The 20,078-nt window shown below is 42.3% G+C and overlaps 2 protein-coding genes and 1 pseudogene across 8 annotated transcripts; 1 reads left to right on the top strand and 2 right to left on the bottom strand.

Moving 5' to 3' along the window:
- Positions 1–411: 411 nt before the first annotated feature.
- sfxn3 (sideroflexin 3) lies at positions 412–9,458 on the top strand. 2 transcript variants are annotated; one of them, XM_056609241.1, is made up of 11 exons: positions 412–529; positions 1,617–1,790; positions 2,484–2,654; positions 3,191–3,289; positions 3,705–3,780; positions 3,888–3,973; positions 4,349–4,476; positions 4,866–4,915; positions 5,489–5,538; positions 5,900–5,947; positions 6,214–9,454. In XM_056609241.1, exons 2-11 carry the CDS (start codon positions 1,627–1,629, stop codon positions 6,308–6,310), a joined length of 969 nt encoding a protein of 322 aa, XP_056465216.1. In that variant the 5' UTR covers positions 412–529; positions 1,617–1,626; the 3' UTR covers positions 6,311–9,454. The 2 variants fall into 2 exon arrangements, with proteins under 2 accessions (XP_056465216.1, XP_056465217.1); XM_056609242.1 differs by lacking the exon at positions 412–529 and adding an exon at positions 540–681 and having other exon boundaries at positions 6,214–9,458.
- LOC130404484 (peroxiredoxin-like 2A) lies at positions 9,425–16,356 on the bottom strand. Of its 6 annotated transcripts, XM_056609243.1 has the most exons (7): positions 16,269–16,321; positions 14,451–14,679; positions 13,833–14,012; positions 13,345–13,436; positions 12,118–12,258; positions 10,676–10,840; positions 9,425–10,562 (listed from the first exon to the last, which is right to left on the bottom strand). In XM_056609243.1, exons 2-7 carry the CDS (start codon positions 14,647–14,649, stop codon positions 10,467–10,469), a joined length of 873 nt encoding a protein of 290 aa, XP_056465218.1. In that variant the 5' UTR covers positions 14,650–14,679; positions 16,269–16,321; the 3' UTR covers positions 9,425–10,466. The 6 variants fall into 6 exon arrangements, with proteins under 6 accessions (XP_056465218.1, XP_056465219.1, XP_056465223.1 ...); XM_056609244.1 differs by lacking the exon at positions 14,451–14,679 and having other exon boundaries at positions 16,269–16,356; XM_056609248.1 differs by lacking the exon at positions 14,451–14,679 and having other exon boundaries at positions 9,426–10,562; positions 13,833–13,881; positions 16,269–16,309.
- Positions 16,357–17,547: 1,191 nt separating this feature from the next.
- On the bottom strand, positions 17,548–19,731 carry LOC130404982 (peroxiredoxin-like 2A; annotated as a pseudogene).
- Positions 19,732–20,078: the final 347 nt, after the last annotated feature.

Genomic DNA, 20,078 nt, shown 5'->3' with positions numbered 1-20,078 from the left:
TTTTTTGTGCAAATACACTTGGCAAAATAAAATGATGAATATTCTGATACTGGTTCTGTTCTACTGCTGTTTAAGTCGGTGTTCTGTCGCTCTCTGGTGGATGTAATCTAAACTGGAGATGTTACCGAATATGATTAATCTACACACCCTGCTTATTTTTAGTGCAATTAATACTAACTTATTAACTCGAATGAATACGAGTCCGAAATAAACAGATAACGTCTATATATTTCCCAAAAATACATAATATTGTATTTATTGCTGACATTTCGTTTTGAAGAGCAATGCACCAATAAGGTGCTGTTTATCGTCCTCGGCCAGCTATGGTCGACCAATCAGACACTTTTTATTGACCTCACCCAGCAACGATCGACCAATCAGGCACTGTTTATCTTCTTCGCGCATCCCACATCGTAACGAATGGAACATATGACAACCACAGACGACGTCGCCCAGCGTGTATACAGGGAGGATTTACACCGGCAGAGCCGTGATATTGAGAGGTCATACATTGTCCATTGTAAAGGAGGTACGTGTTAATGAACAAAGCCAGGCAAACGTTTACAAACTGACTCACGTTATCCGTTCCCTAGGCTCTTAGAGGTCGCATCAGTGCTTTCCAACTAAAACTATTACTACTTAGCGTGCTAAAGAGCTAGCTGTCAGGCTGGTAAGCAAACGGTGAGTATGGGAGTTGTGTGTTATCTTGGTAATAACGGTCGAACTACTATGTTATATGAAACACCGTCTTTCAAACGAATTGACGCGTCTGTTTAGTGACGGTTTGCATTGCTTGTTCTAGGTAACAAATAGTTGAAGCCATACATATATTGCTAGCTTGTGGTTAGCTCAGAGCTACTAGGCGTGTTGTTTCCCGAGACCGTAACGTTAAATGTGTCATTGGCCGCTGGTGTCGTGCAAGGACTTTTCTCCTGCAGCTCTTCGTGATTTAACGTGTCCATCTGTTACCTCGTGTAATGGTATGCGTGTTTCGTCTCTTTTTTTTTTTTTTACAATTATAACATCACGAAGAGCAACCACAATTGCCCTCGAGAATCTGACGCAGTTAAATTGTAGCGCTATTGACTAAAGTTTGAGTAGCATAACGTTAGCTTTTGAAATGTGTTTTAGGACTAGCCGCCATTAATTTATTTAAACCGATTATTTGCCATAATGTGGCAACTTATGTTGAGTAGAAGGAGAGAAGCTTGGAGTCTTTCTTACAAAAAACGTAGTCATTTTTGCCAAAAGAAACAAGGATTAAAAAATGATCCATTGACCTGTTACTCACAGCATGTTCACATTTTGCAACTCGGAGTCGTTATAACCTGTTCACAGCTAGGAGGCTTGCAATGTGATCAGGGTTTAACAGGAGTGGGATTATTATTTCACCCCCTCCATCATTTCACCTTCTTTAGTGTGTATCAATCCCTGTGCCCAGATGGACTTGCGTGTTTTGGTGTTTTGTTCAAAATGGATTTTTAGAGCTTCTGTAGTTATTTTAAGTCACGGCAGAGTAATATAGTAGTGTGTTTGTGAAGGAATAAATGCAAACATGTACTTGTGTAAACTTTTGTGGTATGAAAGTGATGGGCGTGTTTCTCTGTCCTCCAAAGATAAACCAATATGTCTGGAGAGCTGCCTCTAAACATAAACATCAAGGAGCCGAGATGGGACCAGGGTACGTTCATGGGCCGCGCCCAGCACTTCTTCATGGTCACAGATCCCAGGAACGTCCTGCTCTCGTCTGAGACCCTGGAAGATGCCAGGGTCACTGTGGAGAACTACAGGTACTGTGTGTGTGTGTGTGTGTGTGTGTGTGTGTGTGTGTGTGTGTGTGTGTGTGTGTGTGTGTGTGTGTGTGTGTGTGTGTGTGTGTGTGTGTGTGTGTGTGTGTGTGTGTGTGTGTGTTAATGCTGTAAGGATTTATGCTTTGCTTAGACTTGACAGTTGAGGTTTCTTGTCAATATGGTGGCTGAATCAGTTAAACCTATTCCTGATCTTGTGGAGTTCACATAGGGTAATGTACAGGGAATGTGTTTTGGATGCATCTGCATCAGAAAGTCAAGTTTGTAAAACAAGCTCCCCTCTTGATAACCAACTGCTGTAGGCAAATAATTTAGAAAATATAACAAACAATGCTTTTATTGTGTTTTTCGGATAACCTTGCTTTTGCTAATGACTCGAGCATTCAAAAAGGATGGAGGAGTTAATGTTTAAATGTACTTAACGAGCACTTAAGTTAATTATGGCTGCAGGTTGTAGCATCTGTTTACCGCACCTTACGTTCAATCTGTAGGGAAAACCAATGCAGACAGAATTAGAAGCTATTGCTCCAAAAGCCCTGCCTCATTCTGAATAGTATCTTTGGGACATTTAGTAAAAACAGTGATATGGCTAAAGTTGGGTGCCTTACCTCTGATAATGAACCAGATCCTGGACTAGATTGTGTGTTTTAACCAGAGGTTTTGTGGTCCTCCCAGAGCTGGGATCGTGAAGCCGGGCCTGACGGAGGACTCTCTCTGGAAGGCCAAGTATGTCTACGACTCTGCCTTCCACCCTGACACCGGGGAGAAGATGGTTGTGATTGGCCGGATGTCGGCTCAGGTCCCAATGAACATGTCCATCACAGGATCCATGCTCACCTTCTACAGGTAACTGGGAACTCATCTGCCGTCTGTGACTCATATTTCTGAATACTGCCAATCTTTATGAGACTGATATTAGTATTTTATCAATTCTGCTAACTATAATTATCCGGTATGCTTTTTATCTTGCTCTTGTAAATTAAAAAAGGATGTGTAGGATTTTTATTGTTTTTAAACCCTATCTGCTGATTTTGTTTTTGGCATAAGGACACCGTTCCTCTTCAGGGACTGTATAACCATCAATCACTGAATTCTAATAAGATGGTGGTAATGAAATGTAGCTTGCATGCTAACCATGAACTTCTGAAACACCTGCTGGTTTCCATGTTTGGAGCGGGAGGTCAAAGACAACCCAGTTGCTATTGCTGGCGTCAATGAAAGTCACATACTTTAAAGTTGATTGACAGCCGCTAACCTCTGCAAGGCCAAAATCCGGTCCTGTGGTGCCCTTGGCATTCGAAGCACACACACCAACAGATTTGAAAGCACACGACATGGTGCAAACAGTGTTCGTGAATGTGTTCCTCGCTCTTATTGGTCAGGACTACGCCAGCGGTGGTGTTCTGGCAGTGGGTCAACCAGTCCTTCAACGCAGTGGTCAACTACACCAACCGCAGTGGAGACGCCCCCCTGACCGTGAAGTAATCCCTCTACCAAATCATTCATCTATTAGCGTGTTAGTCTGTATGAACTACAGCAACGCCACCCAACAACCGTCTCATTATCCTTGCCATCTGGCCAACCCCCCTCTTATCAAGATTATTGTGAAATAATTTACTACTTTATTTTATTATTAATAACCACAACCCTAGTTAAGATTCACAAATCGTCAAGCCAAATGGCCATAAATTGATCCATCAAAAACAGGCCAGCCTTTGACTCCCACTGGGGCCCACCATGCCTAGAGATGTATTCATTCACATTATTATTTATTTTCACCAACTGACGCATATAAAACATAATAAGATAATGTAAAATAAGACTGAATAATGACGGGGCCTCTGGAAGTGGTTGTTGTTGTGGCCAACGTGTGTCCGTCCTCCTCCTCTCTCTCAGTCAGCTGGGCACCGCCTACGTCTGCGCCACGACGGGAGCCGTGGTCACCGCCCTGGGCTTCAAGTCTCTGGCCGCGGTAATGCACGGGGTCCTCCGCCTCACACCAGGAACAACCACGCTAAACTGAGGCGGCTCCACCGCAGACGACGTGAGGCGTTATGTTAATCATGTGTCTCCCCCCAGCGCCTGCCGCCCATCATGAGCCGCTTCGTTCCCTTCGTCGCCGTCGCCGCCGCCAACTGCATCAACATCCCTTTCATGAGGCAGAGGTGAGTCCCAACCCCCCCCCCCACCCCCCCTCGTCAAACTCCCGTTGATCAGGGCGTTTCCTGAGGTGGGATTGGTGCAGGTACCGGTGCACACAACTTTGTCAGTGGTGACAGTTGACACAGCATGAATCAATAGTTAATTGTGTAGCCATAAAAGTCTATTCAAGTCTGGTTTGTCAAGGCCGCTTTTGTTTGGAACACAAGTGAGCTTGTTAAAGTTAAAGTTATTCTATTAGTGAATGCACAACATGCCAGCTTTGCCCGTTATGTTGTGCATTTGACTAATAAAATAACTTGAACTTGATCGAGCTCACTTGTGTTCAAAACAAAAGCTGCCTCGACAGACCAGATGTTAACGTGATTGACACCTCCTAGGGAACTGAAATACGGCATCCCGGTGACCGACGAGAACGATAACCGTCTGGGGGAGTCCCCTCGCGCCGCCAAGCAGGCCATCCTCCAGGTCATCGTGTCCCGTATCGGCATGGCGGTGCCGGCCATGGGTAAGGACCGACTCCTCCCCTTTACGTGGTCCCCTCCTGGGATCGGTTGGGTAGTCGAACGGGATCATGGGTTAAGAGGTTAGAATTGTATTGGTGGGTAGAAAAACACAGGAGCCGTCTATCTTTGTCTGTAGTGGGGCAGGAAGGTATTAGTGTCACGCCCCCCTGGCCCGACGGTTCGGAGTTTGATTCCGGATGTACCCAGCTTACCTGCAATCTTTTGACTTTCATGTTTAAGGGTAAGTCTCAGTGAGATTAAGATAGACGTTTAAGGCGCTTGAATGGCTAAATACTAGTAAGGGCAATTGCTATAATATTGTTCTAGTTGTTTTGGTTCTTAACCCGTTTTTCCCACTGTTCAAGATGTCCTTTTTCTCTCCATTTCCCAGCTATTCCCCCCGTCATAATGAATGCGCTTGAGAAGAAGGCTTTCCTGAGGGTAAGCATGGGACCCAGGGCCTGTCATCTCTTGCCATCTCTAACAAACTCTCATTTAAGCCACATTCCACAACCGTCCATCACTTCTTAAACTGTTGTGCAGAAATGTGTGCTAAACGAGTCCGACCCGCTCTGATCCCCATGCAGAGTATGGCCGGTGTGTAGGCGAGCAGTGGATAAGATCGTTCTAATCTGATGACAGAAAGCCTTAAAGAGGGTGCCTAAAATCCCTGTTCTCTGTGAGAGAGGAAGAGCGGACTTCCATGCCCGTTTCATTGACCAGGGTTTAAAGGCGCGATAGAGAGAGAGGGGCCCATTTTACATTAAATGTTTTCAGATACAGCTTGGTTAAAAAAAAACATATCTTGTTCTTCACACTCACACTCACGCTTCACACTCGTTCTTAACTGGCATACACAGCTCATAGGAAGTAAAGGAACATAAATTGTATTGCGGTAGACCAGGATAACGCTAACATTCATGTCCTTCCCTCAGCCTAAGCAAGGGATGCTTGGTCAAACTAATTCATTGCGCCACACATTTTTGAACATTGTTTTTCTGTCCCCTCCTGCAGCGTTACCCATTGCTCAACGCGCCGATCCAGGTGGGGCTGGTGGGTTTCTGGTAAGTAGCGGGCCGCACACCTCTGAACGAGAATGGAAGAGGGAGGGATGTACACTAGGGCTGTGCAATTAATCAAAGTTTGATCGTGATTTTGATTTTCAGGTCAAACTCCGAACTAATTTAATCGAGTTAATTTTTTTTTCAAACATTTCAAAGTTCTCAGTTACAAAGCTTTTTTTGGAGAGAAATGCTGAGAAAATGCATCATGTTTCAAACTTAAAAAAATAATAAATTCAATAATCGTGATTTCAATATTGACCAAAATAACCGTGCTTATGATATTTCCTCAATCAATGTATACCATCCTCCTGGCTTACAGTGCGTACGACCCCTCACTTTGGGTGTTCTTTCTCTTCTCCAGCTTGGTGTTTGCCACTCCACTGTGCTGCGCCCTGTTCCCCCAGAAGAGGTATGTACCAGCCCCTCCCACAGCATGTACAGTGCAAACTAAATACCAGAATGGTTGGAATAAAGAAGGCATATAATGGAGTGTTTGAATACAAATAGTAGTTCTTAGATAATCTAATTTTGCACTCGTGCTGCAGTTCCATTGAAATATTCTGTGCTGGAAATGCTTTAATCACTCGGGTCACATGGTGTAAGTCATGTGGCGTTGAAGTCAGATAGGGATACTGGGCTCATTCTGACCGACTGCCTCTATCACTGTCCTTGTAGCTCCATGAGTGTGAGCAGTCTGGAGCCGGAACTGCAAGAGAGGATACGAGAAATCAGCCCCCAGACCACCACTGTGTACTTCAACAAGGGCTTGTAGGACCACAAACACACTCACACAAACAAACACGCACGCAAACACATACACAAGCGAGCGAGTACGCACGCACACATCCATATTGGCTGAGCCTACTACTATCCAACACTCTGAGGGAACAATTCAAAAGGCAGGGGGAACTCTGTTCAAGATGATTGTTCCGCTTCAGTCTCCCATGTTATGTGCTTGTATTGTTTGTTATTATATTTTGTATGGGTGCTCCAAAGTGCAAAGGGTCGCAGTAGAGATGGCGGTTGAGTTTTGAAGAGTGCTGGGTTTTCACCGTTAGTGAAAACGGATGGATGACCAGGAAGACCTTGAGACACGTCACTTCCCTTGGCACTTGATTCGCTCAAGGCTGACCGACACTCCTTTTTGGTTTTGTTATGTGCTGTGCTATCATGTGCTATCTCCTTTCTAGGGTTAGGTTAGTAATGTTTAATGGCTCCACGCCCTCTGTTTTTAGTAAATGCTTTTTGATTTTGTGATTTGAGTGAACCATAGTAAGTCCAATTCAGAGTTGTAGTTTCTTACTGGCTTCAGTTTATCACCTTCTATAACTATGCAACCCTTTGCCATTTATCAATGCTTTATTAAGCTTTCCAATCATATATTTTTGCACTGGCTTGACGCTCATTCACCATTTTTATCACAATTGGGGAAAAAGGAAAATACACATTTCATGAGCACAAAATGGACCACGCCTAGTAACCCCAGCAACTTATGACTCCTCTGAAGTGTACTTACTCCTTCGCTATTTTACTCCATTATACAGGTGCTAGGCGCATATTAAACTTCAATATTATAGTAGCCCCATACGTTGGAGCAAGATGTCAGCGTTAATGTTTATGTACTGTAGCCACGACGATGCCAAACTCTCCGGCACACTTCAAGGCCTTTGGTTGATATGAGGTTCACTGAATTGTGCGACAATAGGGTCGAGCTACTTGATTGTTGTTGATGACTGTAACCGATTGGGCAGAATGTACAGTGTACCATCTGAATGCTAAAGCTGTAGCTCACCCCATAGATATCACAAGGCAACCTTTGAGTAAAACACTATATGCAGATTAGAACTGAAGGCAGAAATGCCCCTTCAACCCGATGCACCATGAGTTGCATATTTGTCCCCCAGATGGCAGCAGAGTACACATGTATCAGAAATCAGTACAATCAGATGCTACAAGAATGCATATGTGTGTGTGTGTGTGTGTGTGTGTGTGTGTGTGTGTGTGTGTGTGTGTGTGTGTGTGTGTGTGTGTGTGTGTGTGTGTGTGTGTGTGTGTGTGTGTGTGTGTGTGTGTGTGTGTGTGTGTGTGTGTGTGTGTGTGTGTGTGCACAACAGAACAATGAGTGAGGTGTAATTGCTTCTGCTGTAACTCAAATGTATATTGAGTTACTTTTGTTAGCGTTACCTTGCGTTGATAAGTAAACATGGTCAGTGGTAACATTTATTCTGATACTATAGTGATAGATTAGTTGATGTATCGTGACCCTCTAACCTCTATGTATGCACACCTGTCACTTGAAATCTATGGATGTTTGTGTATGTTTTTGAGTTTGAGTAGATGGTAGGGCGTACTACCTAACCGGACTGAAGTTGCTATCAAACAGGGTCATCTACCTAGTTATGTCTTGTTAATTCTCCCATCTGTATGTTTTAATTGCTCGTGACAAACATCTTATAAATACATGAAGTTCAGGACAGTGTTAAAGGAGAACAACACTCTTCCCTTTATTCATTTGTGTGTATATGTGTGTGTGTGTGTGTGTGTGTGTGTGTTATGCTATGGCGTTGCTGATTTTGCTTTATGCTTTGGGTTAAACTGCACTATAACCTTTGCTTTGCTGCTGTATAAGCTTTTAGGTGGCTTTTTAGAGGGGTTATATTGTTGACTGCTTTATGAAATATGTATTGGAAATTGTATTGTATGATTACTGTGCTTGACAATGTTAAACGGGATATACGCTAACTAATACCAGCGCTCACAAGCAATATGTTGAGGAACGAGTAACTTTTTATTACTTTCCCCCTTGGTGCAATTGAGTCCACAGTATTTTCTGAGATTGTACATTTTCCTAGATGTCCGATGGACATTATGTATAATGAAATATTACGGACAAACTGGTGGCAGTCAAGTTGAAATACTTCCAGCCGTTCAGGAGGATACCATGGTAACCCATTGCACCCACTACCAAAGATGAGACCAGTTTGAATTGGTAAGAGTTGAGGAATTTCAGATGGAGACTTTGTTTTAGCGTGAGCTTATCATAACGGACCTTCTCTCATGTCAAGGCATGTCTTATGTTCACTAGAATGGGGTTGCCCAGTAACTATTTTGATACTAAATAGTTTGTTCCGAAGTCATATTTGAAAAATTACCAACCACAATGATAATCCTCAGGAAAAGATATGGTAGGAACTAAATCTATTTTAAGTCTGATGAAAGTAATTTAGAGTTAAACAATATCACTGAAAGTTTCCAGTCACTGCACAAGTTATCCAGCATTGCACAGAATGATTTTTCATGCATAGATATTTGTTGTACACTCCACAAATGTTTGTTTTCATGGCGTAATATGTACAAAAACTCCTGTTAGTTACGTTCTTCAGTCAGTATTAGTACAGTACTTGTTTCTTCCTCCAGACTTTGTACTGTGTCCGTTTCCTTCCTTGATGTGTATTTACCAAGAGCAACAGAATAAAATATTTAACTGGAAGTTCTAACTGGGCTCATATCTTTGTGTGCCGTGTGTCTGTCTCATAAGGAGTTGGTCCTACCCTATTTTGTTGCAAAACCCAAACTAGATCAATTATGAATAGATAAAGACCCTTAGGTCTTTAGAAACTAAAGATTTACTAAATCGTATGATTTAAACATTATTTTGTTATAATAGAAAATACTACAAACTTTCAAGAGTTACAATTCCGGAAATTATAGCGGCATACTTTTAACAACCAGTACTGATAAGAGTGAGATAAGCAGGCAGGGATTTCAGTTCAGGAAGTTATGTGTGCTTTGCATTTACATACAGAAACTGCTTAGTTTACCATTGATAAACAACTAGGGCATCGCGGTTCATAAAAGGCCTTAGTCTTAGATCGGTTGAAGTGGATGAATATGCAAACTCCTTTTTTTATTTGCGAATTGGATTAGAGATGTCAAGCTAGGCATGCAGTTCTTCCTGACCTTAAACAAATATGCTACAGCAATACAAAGGTCTTTGATATATGTTTTTCCAAGAAGCTTCAGAATCTGCAACAAAAAAAAAATCAAGGGAAACATTCCTTTAGATTTAGTAGGTTGCTTTATCTTATGAAAAACAAGTCTTGTCTCCTAGAAGCCAGCTCTACCCCAAATAAAAGGGCATATCTTGATTCAACAACAACCTACCTTCAGTCAACAGAAACAAATCTTTTAGAGATTGTTGATGGATCTGTTTTTTATATATTGTGTTGAAGGTATTGCTCAAGGCAAAATGTCCCTTGTACTGTACATTTGTTTCAAGTGCTTGCAATGTCTTGACGCGTGTAATACAAAAAATTCAGACAAATGAATTAAAAAGCAACATTGTAAGTCTAGGTGTAGAGTTTATTGCGGTTGACAGGCCATCCAAACAGGCAGACAACATCTCTCCCAGCAAATAACGCATCACCCGTCTGCAGCACCCAGAACTCCTCGTCGGCATGGCAACGGTAGTGAGCCGGTGTGTGGAAGCATCCAACCCGCTCGTCTCCTGAAGAGTTTAGAGTCAGGTTTTCATTATCACACACAGGCTGACAAGACCGTCCGCCATGTGGACTGCAGCCTGGGTACCCAGCACAGGGCGAATGATAATTAAAATAACTCATAAGATCTGTATCAAGTGTAATCCAACATATGCTGTCATTAGAATCCCATATTGCACTGGTTTTAAGGTCACAATACATGCAATTATATGTTGGAATTAAAACATGCATTTTTGGTTCCATGATGCATTCACAGTGTGGTAAAATGCTGTCAGGTGTCAACAGCTTTCCTTGCCATTTCAAAATGAAAACATCTAAATCAAAAACAGAACAAAATTCAAGAGCCATTTAGAAAAATTAATTACACAGGAATTAAATAAAGATTATCCTTGCCCGCTGCAATTTCTCTTAATTAAATTTAACTTAAATCTATTTGGCTGGAATGATCTTCTTCACGGCTTCTAGAACATCTGCAGTGTTAACCTTGTCCCCAAACTCTTTCTCACGGTGTTCTAGAAGAATCCCCTGTAACACACACACACACACACACACACACGTCAGTTCACCATAACTAAATCCACAAAAAATACATTGCACTTGCGTCATGCCGGAATAACTTTTAAATTCGATTGGCCAACCTGGTCTCCGGGCCCAATGACGAACACGCCTCCCAGGATGAACCCCTCGCCGATCATGTTGCCCTGGTGACCCCCTCTCCGGGCTCGCATGAAGTTCTGCCACACCCCCAGCCGGAAGAAACCCATACCACCCATCTTCCTCTGCAGCGGGCCGTAGAAATGTTTCTACAGGGAGGAGGGTGTGATTAGGTTCCCTTGATATTTGCCATTGTTTCGATTTTTGAGAAACAATATAGGAGAGGCTTTGACTGCTTGATTCATCCTCAACAGACAAGGTATCACCCACGTAAATTCCTTTCATTTTTGGAAAATACATTTGATGAACAGTATGACGTTATAGATATAATGTACCTTCTCATCTAAGTACATAGAGTGCCCCTTCTCATCTATGTAGATATAGTGTACCTTCTCTATGTAGATATAGTGTACCTTCTCATCTATGTAGATATAGTGTACCTTCTCCTCTAAGTAGATATAGTGTAACTTCTCCTCTATGTAGATATAGTGTACCTTCTCATCTATGTAGATATAGTGTACCTTCTCTATGTAGATATAGTGTACCTTCTCATCTATGTAGATATAGTGTACCTTCTCATCTATGTAGATATAGTGTACCTTCTCCTCTATGTAGATATAGTGTACCTTCTCATCTATGTAGATATAGTGTACCTTCTCATCTATGTAGATATAGTGTACCTTCTCCTCTATGTAGATATAGTGTACCTTCTCCTCTATGTAGATATAGTGTACCTTCTCCTCTATGTAGATATAGTGTACCTTCTCATCTATGTAGATATAGTGTACCTTCTCCTCTATGTAGATATAGTGTACCTTCTCCTCTATGTAGATATAGTGTACCTTCTCATCTATGTAGATATAGTGTACCTTCTCATCTATGTAGATATAGTGTACCTTCTCATCTATGTAGATATAGTGTACCTTCTCCTCTAAGTAGATATAGTGTAACTTCTCCTCTATGTAGATATAGTGTACCTTCTCATCTATGTGGATATAGTGTACCTTCTCATCTACGTGGATATAGTGTACCTTCTCATCTACGTGGATATAGTGTACCTTCTCTATGTAGATATAGTGTACCTTCTCCTCTAAGTAGATATAGTGTAACTTCTCCTCTATGTAGATATAGTGTAACTTCTCCTCTATGTAGATATAGTGTACCTTCTCATCTATGTGGATATAGTGTACCTTCTCATCTACGTGGATATAGTGTACCTTCTCATCTATGTAGATATAGGCCCAATCCCATTTCTACCCCTTACCCCTTCCCCTTACCCCTCCCCCTTGTCTTGAAGGGGTAAGGGGAAGGGGTAAGGGGTAGAAATGGGATTGGGCCTTAGACCCAATTCCTTACCCCCTCACCTTACCCCTTCAAAACAAGGGGGAGGGGTAAGGGGTAGAAATGGGATTGGGCCATAGTGTACCTTCTCATCTATGTAGATGTCCCCCGCAAAGTGTGGTCTAAAGTCCTGCAGCTCCGTGCCGATGTCCTCCTTCACCACGGCCACCAGAGGGACCCCGAGCTTCTCCAGCTCAGGCTTCAGAGAGGACAGCTCGGAGGCCTCCTGCGAGAAGATAGACGACACAAGAAGGAGATAAGACGATAAGTCGGGGACACTGCTTGAAATGATGGTGTTATGTAAGAGTAAGCCGCTGAGGCTCAAGACGAGTTCACACAAGCCGTCAGGAGTCAGACCGCCGCATTCCATCCACTGCCTACGTGTGGCGGAGAAAAATTAACCCACTGCTCCGGAAGTGGGAGTTCGTTGAAAAGATACAACAGGATTAACAGGACTCGCCGCATGGGCAATTTCCGAAGAAAATGCCAGTGGTTGCGCCAACTTGTCGCGCACGCCACATTCTGTGAGCATGCTGACATGCTTAGGCCCCGAGGCTAATGAGTGAGCACTCCAAGCCTCAAGTCCCTGGGCTGCTTTGAAGCCGACTTGCGGTTGCTCAAACTATTGGGCTGATCGTTTTGGTTTGGCTGTGAGTTATGGCGCCCGTGTCGCCAAAGAGGTCACTTTTGGAGGCCTGCTTACATGCGGTTTCTATATGTGTACCATGATTGACAAGGCTGAGTTGTTCGCCTTCGGAATGGTTGAAGTCAGCGTTTTTTTTCCCCATTGACCCCATTGACTGATTATAAACAGTAGCTTGGTGAGCACATGCAGCAGTGGTCATTTGAAATTGACCCTGTGGCACCATTTTGTTAGCTATCAACGCAACTCCCGCCTCTGGGGTTCTCTGAAGCAGAATTGGGATTGGTTGAATAATGGTGGCTCATTTGCAAAATCGTAATTTCGAATAAAAATCGGCCATAACTCTGCCATTTTTAAGATAATCAAAATCATAATAATACCATAAGGTTGGGCAGTAATGAGTATTTGGACAATATTTTCAAATAAGGTCCAGATACCAAGTTTCTGTCAGTGACAGAACTTCAAGACTTCAAGTCTGGCAGAAATATTTTCAAATGTATGTGGTATTAACATCACCAAACTAAATGTACCACTAGTAACTACCTTATGTTCCTACGTAATAGGAGGACAGCCGTCATCGGTAACATGTTGAGATTACACATAGTGATGGTTGGTTAGCCACAGCCTGTGTGAACTCGGTGCTAAGCCTGACTAAGTAGCCTAAGTCACCTCTCTGCACAGAAATCACCCAGGCCGCCGGACGGCCATGACCACAGCTCCGCTGGCCTCCCACAGGCTCTTGGCCTTGATGACCCCGCCACCTGTTGAGGTAGAGCAGACCAAGACAACAAGGCCATGTTAAGGCTCGGTTCCACATGATATCATTATTTGGTCTACTGTTCAATGGCTACGTTTTCCAGAATGTTGTGAACTTGCAAAACATCCCGGACGGGGTTATATGTTCAATCTTTAGAAATGTGCAGGAATCTACCAAACTACAAAAAAACGAATTCTTATGGTCACGTGTGTTCAGGTCAGGAATGTGCAAACAGGTACAAACAGCCAAGTAAACTGTTTCTGATGTGCCTTAAAGGCCACATACAATGGACTCTTTCCAGATATTTGCACACTATCTAATCTTGCATTAATTCGAGAAACGGGATATGATCATCGACCAAAGTCCAATTTGGATGTGGCGCTATAAAAATGTCTCTAACCTTCTGCGGTGGATTGCAGGTCTGCATCCTCCAGGTAGTCCATCGATGCCTGTGCAACTTTAGACAAACACAGGTCAGTGTTTGCAAAGAAGATGCCCACTATCGCTGCTCCGACTGCCCCCAGACCCAGAGACCACACCCCCATCCCCAACAGCTCTCCCTCCAGACCCGAGGATAACACTGGGAAAGGAAGGAAATAATAAGTGGAATAAATTATTTTGTTCAATAGAAAATGTACATGATGATAGATAACTGCCATCCCTGGCTGTGACTCATGCCTGTTATTAATTTCCTTGTCGTTTATTCCCCTGCCATGACATGGGAAGAGGCCAGGCAGGTTTCTGTGAATTGAAACTGGCGGAGTAAAAGGTATTTGCAATCTTTTGTCTATCTTGGTGAGATGTCATGGTTAAGACACACCCTTGTTATATTTGCAAGTTCAACAATTACGACTAAAGGTGAAGTCTACATTATTCTCTTTCTTTTTTTTTAAAGAAAATAGAAAAATTGACCCAGGAAACTCAGACAGAAAGTCAGAAAGAGCTTTGCGTTAGGGGAGGCAGCTCAGGGACATGCTTAACTTATACTACACTAGAGAGAAACAGGGTAACGTCTTGCCTGAAGTGGGTTTGTTTGGTTCAGGGATGGCTGTGGCTTTACTGAGGTGAAAGAGGGCAGTGTGGGCCCTGACAAGGCAGGGCCCCGCTGTGGCTGGGGACTGGCTCATCGGAGGAGTCCCTCTCATAGTTAAGGCAGGGTAGCGCAACAATAGTTTACTTCTCAGGGTGGCGGAGCACCGAGACAAGGCCAGCGCCATAGATAGTGTCTATGGAATGCTCTGGAAAGGCTGGGGAAAAAAATATATACGATTCTATTTCTAACAAAACTGCCAACAATTTAGTCATACAAACAAGTCAGTAAACATTGAAAACCAGCTGGACCGGTCCAGCCATCAGGAAAGAAACCTTGACCAAAAACATAAAGTTTGCCTTCATATTTCTGGTTGATATATAACCCTAACATTCCATTAGTTGTCGACAATAGATTGTGTTTGTGCAAGTATCAAACATCAATAATTCTATAACCCTTTGGGGATAAATACAGTGCCCTATGTATATTTATCAATATATGTATCCATCTATCTTTACACTGGACAATAGAAGACAAATCTGCATATATAATCAAATATACAAGTTATAAAGTCAGATATTATTCACATGCATTGGCTATTGCTACACTATAAAATATCACAACTAATAAAGAAGCAAATTCAATGAATTAACTCAGAAACTATAAGAGACGTTCATATGAACAGCAATCTAATAAAAAAAAAAAATCGAATTAATTAATTAACCAATATAAATGTGTAAGCGGGTTACTAACTTGCTGATGCCTCCGTGTTGCAAAAACAAATCGGCGTTTTTTGATGTTTGATGATGGAGTTTAAGCCCCCTTCAAGAAGAGTCCTCTACAACACTATGGCAAAGTTCAGTCCGTGGAGACACTTGTATGTAACTGCAATACCAGGGGCTGCAGTTTCAGGACCGCAGTTCAGGGACCTATTATTTCGTGACACTGGCTTCGGGACACGAGTTTCCTTGGATGGCGAAGGAATCTCATTAGTATCTCAAGACTAAATCGCGAAAACGTGATGAAACACGCTTAACCATATCTATAAACACCTAAACGAACCCTTGCCCATACCTTAATTTAACTCACCTCTAACCTAACCGTAAACGGCTATCCGGCTAAAATTTGCAATTTTAATGTAGACCTTCACCTAAACGTCAACGCCATCCTATGAAAATGAACTCGCCTTCGCCAACACCTAAAGTGTTAATGATTTAAAAAAGAAAAGAAAAGAGGGTCCCATGAGTGCGGTTCCAGGGGTGCGGTACTGAAACTGCAGCCGCAGGAGCACGCTTATTTGCGTAAAGAATAAACAACGATAAGAATCGACCAATTGAAACGGAAACCTTTTAGTTCACAGCAACATGCTCAAGGATTTGATTGTGGCTCAAAGTGTCAAATATATTTAAGCGAATTTCCTCATTGATACATTTTACGACTAATGTTAATTAGTACCTGGACTGAACGACAGAATGTGCCTACAGTCCAACATCCTACTTCAGCTGCGACCTTGATATGTTTTTTCTTCTTAAATGTAACATTCAATGCTAATCACTTGTACAAAATCAAGGGCATATTATCCTGGGTGCCTTCTCGGCCATTAAACAGATTATAATGTTATGAAATAAAACCTTATGCCAGTATCTGGTAGCATCACACAGGTCAGCTTAATCTTTACAGGTGCTAAATACGATAACGTTAGCGCGGCTACATGTTATGATCTTAGAGCCAGATAAATACAAATTTCTTTACATTTTTGTGCAGTATTACATACGATTACAGCTGTAGATGAATGCAGCAACTCACAAAACACGAATGGGAGAAGAAATGCCGTCAGTCAAAACCATAGGCTAGCCAAAACAGAATTCTCCTGAAGGCGTACTAGTCGATCTATTCTAAGGGGAAAGTAATCGAGCTAAATGGCAGGATCAAATTACCCAAGACTCCATATAAACAAATCTTTAATCATTGTTTATATTAATTATACGTACCACGCTGCTCTATGGAAATAATTGCAAGCAGTTATGTTCAAATTCTCTGAAAGAAAATAATCCTTTTGACGCTCCAAGTTGAATTCAATAGCTCTGCCATTTCTAATCAAAACCATTTTAAATCGTCAATAATATATAACTTTGATTCAGCATTCAGTTGACATTTGCCTTTTTGCCTTTTGACTCCTCAAAAATAAGTGACCATAAATTTTGAGTGTAATGTATCGATAAAAAGTGTATGCCTGGTCAAAATAAGGGCCTTTCAATATGAAATTCACTTCAGGCTAATCAGATAATTTAAATCGCAGATTCTAGGTAGACTTGTGAGGACACTGGGGATTGAATACCCTTGTGCTGGTAGCACACTCACAAGGCTATCAAGTGAGATCTAGTTTGTTTTTGTATTGTACTTCATATATTTTTTATACAGGACATTCATTTTATGGCAAGATGTGTCTGATATATAAAGACATTTCACATTTCACATTTCACAAAAAATTGCCTGACACTCTCGACAGTTGATGATATATCTTTATGCAATAACTTTGAACTGTTTATGTTATGTATATTCGATGAAGTCTAACCTAACTGGGCTTTGTGTGTATAGCCATCAGAACAGTCCCCTCTCAGTTTGGGAAACTACTCTTCATTAAAACACAAAGGAATTAACCACAAACCAAAAGAAAGGTCAGGTACATCGACAAACAGTTAAAGTGGACAGTTAAAATGGCATTATAATTGTATCATTAATATAATTATCATAGTTAGTATTATTAGTATTATTATTTGTATTATCATGAAGTATTTATTGTAAAATATTTAATAATAGTATGTAGCATAGTCATGCAATGGCATGTAAACACGCCCATCAAGAAAAAGAATGAAACAACTTTACAAAAAGACATTAAAGGCACTGATATATATTTCAAGGTCACCCCTTGATTATTTTTACTCACTATTTGAGGCCCTACAGAGAAAGTGAGATAAAGACATCATCGATCCACACATGCTACTATATACATGCTCCAAACACTAACATAAAAAACAAACCAACTACAATGAAGCAAACAGTCCATTGCTCAGCGTTGGGAGCTTCATTTGCCAGGGCTCGGACCCTCTGGGATCTGACGGGCCGCTCTCAGTAACGCCAGCAGATTAACCTTATCCCCAAATTCTCTCTCGCGGTGCTCCAGTAGTACACCCTGAAACAAACAAGATGAACAAAACAACTACAGCCATCTCTCCCTTTAGATCAGAAACAGATCTAAAGGCAGGATCGTCGAGTGGTTAGGGTTGAAAGGTAACCTAAATGTCAGTAGCCTAACCTGAATAGGGCATCCTTGAGCTACATACATCACCTACCTACCTGCTCCTTAAGGACAAGTATCTAAATTCCCTGTAAGTCGCATTGGAAAGCGACTTAGCAAAGTTACTGCTAAATTACTTCTTTGTGTGTGCGTGTGTGTGTGTGTGTTTGAGTGTGTTTGTGCGTGCGTGCGTGTGTGTGTGTGTGTATGTGTGTGTGTGTGTGTGTGTGTGTGTGTGTGTGTGTGTGTGTGTGTGTGTGTGTGTGTGTGTGTGTGTGTGTGTGTGTGTGTGTGTGTGTGTGTGTGTGTGTGTGTGTGTGTGTGTTTGTGCGTGTCTGTGTTTGTATGCCTTTGTAACTCTCTGTTGGTCAAAGGTATTCAAATAGTCACAGCTGTAATTTTCATATTTCTATTTGTACCTGATCTCCAGGCCCGATAACGAACACTCCCCCTAGGACGAGTCCTTCTCCTCTGAGGTTTGCCATGAAGCCCCTCCGGGTGGCCCTCCAGAGGTTCTGCCACACCCCCACCCGCAGGAACATGGAGAACAACATCCAGCGCTCTCGAGGGCCGTAAAAGTTCCTCTAAACCCCATGAAGACAAAACACTGGGTTATCTTTCAGTCAGTTTAGTTATTAGTTAGTTAGTAAGTTATTTCTCTGGATGATTAAGGATTGAAACCCACAAAAACACACAGACACACACACACACACACACGATACATGTTAAGAAATGTCATTAATGTGCAGGTAGGTGTTTGAAATCTTGGTTGACGATGCCTACAGGTAGAGTGGGAGGAATGGGGTTCGAAGCCAGAACCTTTCTGCTGGGACTCAAACAATATACTCGACTATTCCCCCCTGAAAGCTTCATCCACTCTTAGTTTTAGAAGGTCCTATCATATATATATATATATATATATATATATATATATATGGAGAGAGAGAGAGAGAGAGAGAGAGAGAGAGAGAGAGAGAGAGAGAGAGAGAGCAGACCTTCTGGTCCAGGTAGACGTTCCCAGCAAAGTACTGCTTGAAGTCGTCCAATTCCCTGCCCTTGTTTTCTTTGACCACAGCAAGGAGAGGGATGTCCAGTTCCTGCAGCTGGGACCTCAGAGAGGAGATCTCAGAGGCCTCCTGGATAGTGAGACACAAAGAGAAGGAGAGAACAAGAGAGAGGGAGCGAGACGGAGGGGGGCGCTGAGACAGAGATATAGATGGAGAGAGAGGGAGAGAGACCATTCATTTAAGGTTATATGTACCGTGATGTGTAGGTAATTAATTAACGAGGCTTAGTCCGAAGTGATGCACATTTATATTGAAGTAGTAATGTGGTAATAGTGTCCTCTTGTGGCTGTGCTGCCTGAATGGGTTTCGTCACGTGCCTCTCTGCACAACAGTCACCCAGGTCTCCGCACCACCATCACCACCGCCCCTCTCTTCTCCCACAGAGACTTGGCCTTGTGCTTCTCATGGACTGAACACACACACACACACACACACACACACACACACACACACACACACACACACACACACACACACACACACACACACACACACACACACACACACACACACATCAAGTGTGATTGTTTCATTATCAAGTCTAGTTAGTTTGGACACAACTCTTGTGGTTAGTCGATGCAGATGTATGAATGCGCCTTACTATTCAGTCATTTAGCTTTTAACTGTTATTTAAGTGACTTAGTAAAAAAAGAAAATGGCATTGGATATGGGCCCCTGAACCTTGGGAGACCACCTCAAACCCCCTAGCTACCCCGACTACCCAGCCCCTTTAGCAATGGTGAATGTTGACGGACTCACTGCCTCCGGTGGTCTTGAGTTCTGTGTTCTCCAGTACCTCGAGCTGGGCCCAGGCTGGTTTGGTTAGGAACCAGTCGGTAAAGGAGCTGAGCAGCTCCAAGATGAACAGGCTAACTGCCTTCAGGGTGCCCGTCACGGTTACCATTCTCTCTCCTCTCTGCTCCAATGGTGCACATTCATCAGGATACAGCTGTAATCACATCACAACATACATGGCTTTAACTATTTCCCATGCCTCTCCATAAACATCTTGTAATTTGGAAAATAAATAGCATTCATGTCTTGTACCCTCTATTCAGTAACCAAAGAGATTATTAAGCATTGGAAATTGATTATTTCATCTTAAGTGTTAACTTTGTGAAGTTATAGAGCAATGAAACATATTTCTGCCTTACCAGTCTGTGCCTCGCAGCTACTAACATAAGCGATATAACTGATCGGTTCTGCTTTCCAAAAAGAATGTGAAAGCCTTTAATACCTCCCCAGCCCAAT

This window comes from Gadus chalcogrammus, chromosome 15 (genome assembly GCF_026213295.1).
Source record: "Gadus chalcogrammus isolate NIFS_2021 chromosome 15, NIFS_Gcha_1.0, whole genome shotgun sequence".
NCBI classification, from domain to species: Eukaryota; Metazoa; Chordata; class Actinopteri; order Gadiformes; family Gadidae; genus Gadus; species Gadus chalcogrammus.
Note: the sequence above shows the minus strand (reverse complement) of the source record. Positions and strands in the feature narration are given on the sequence as shown.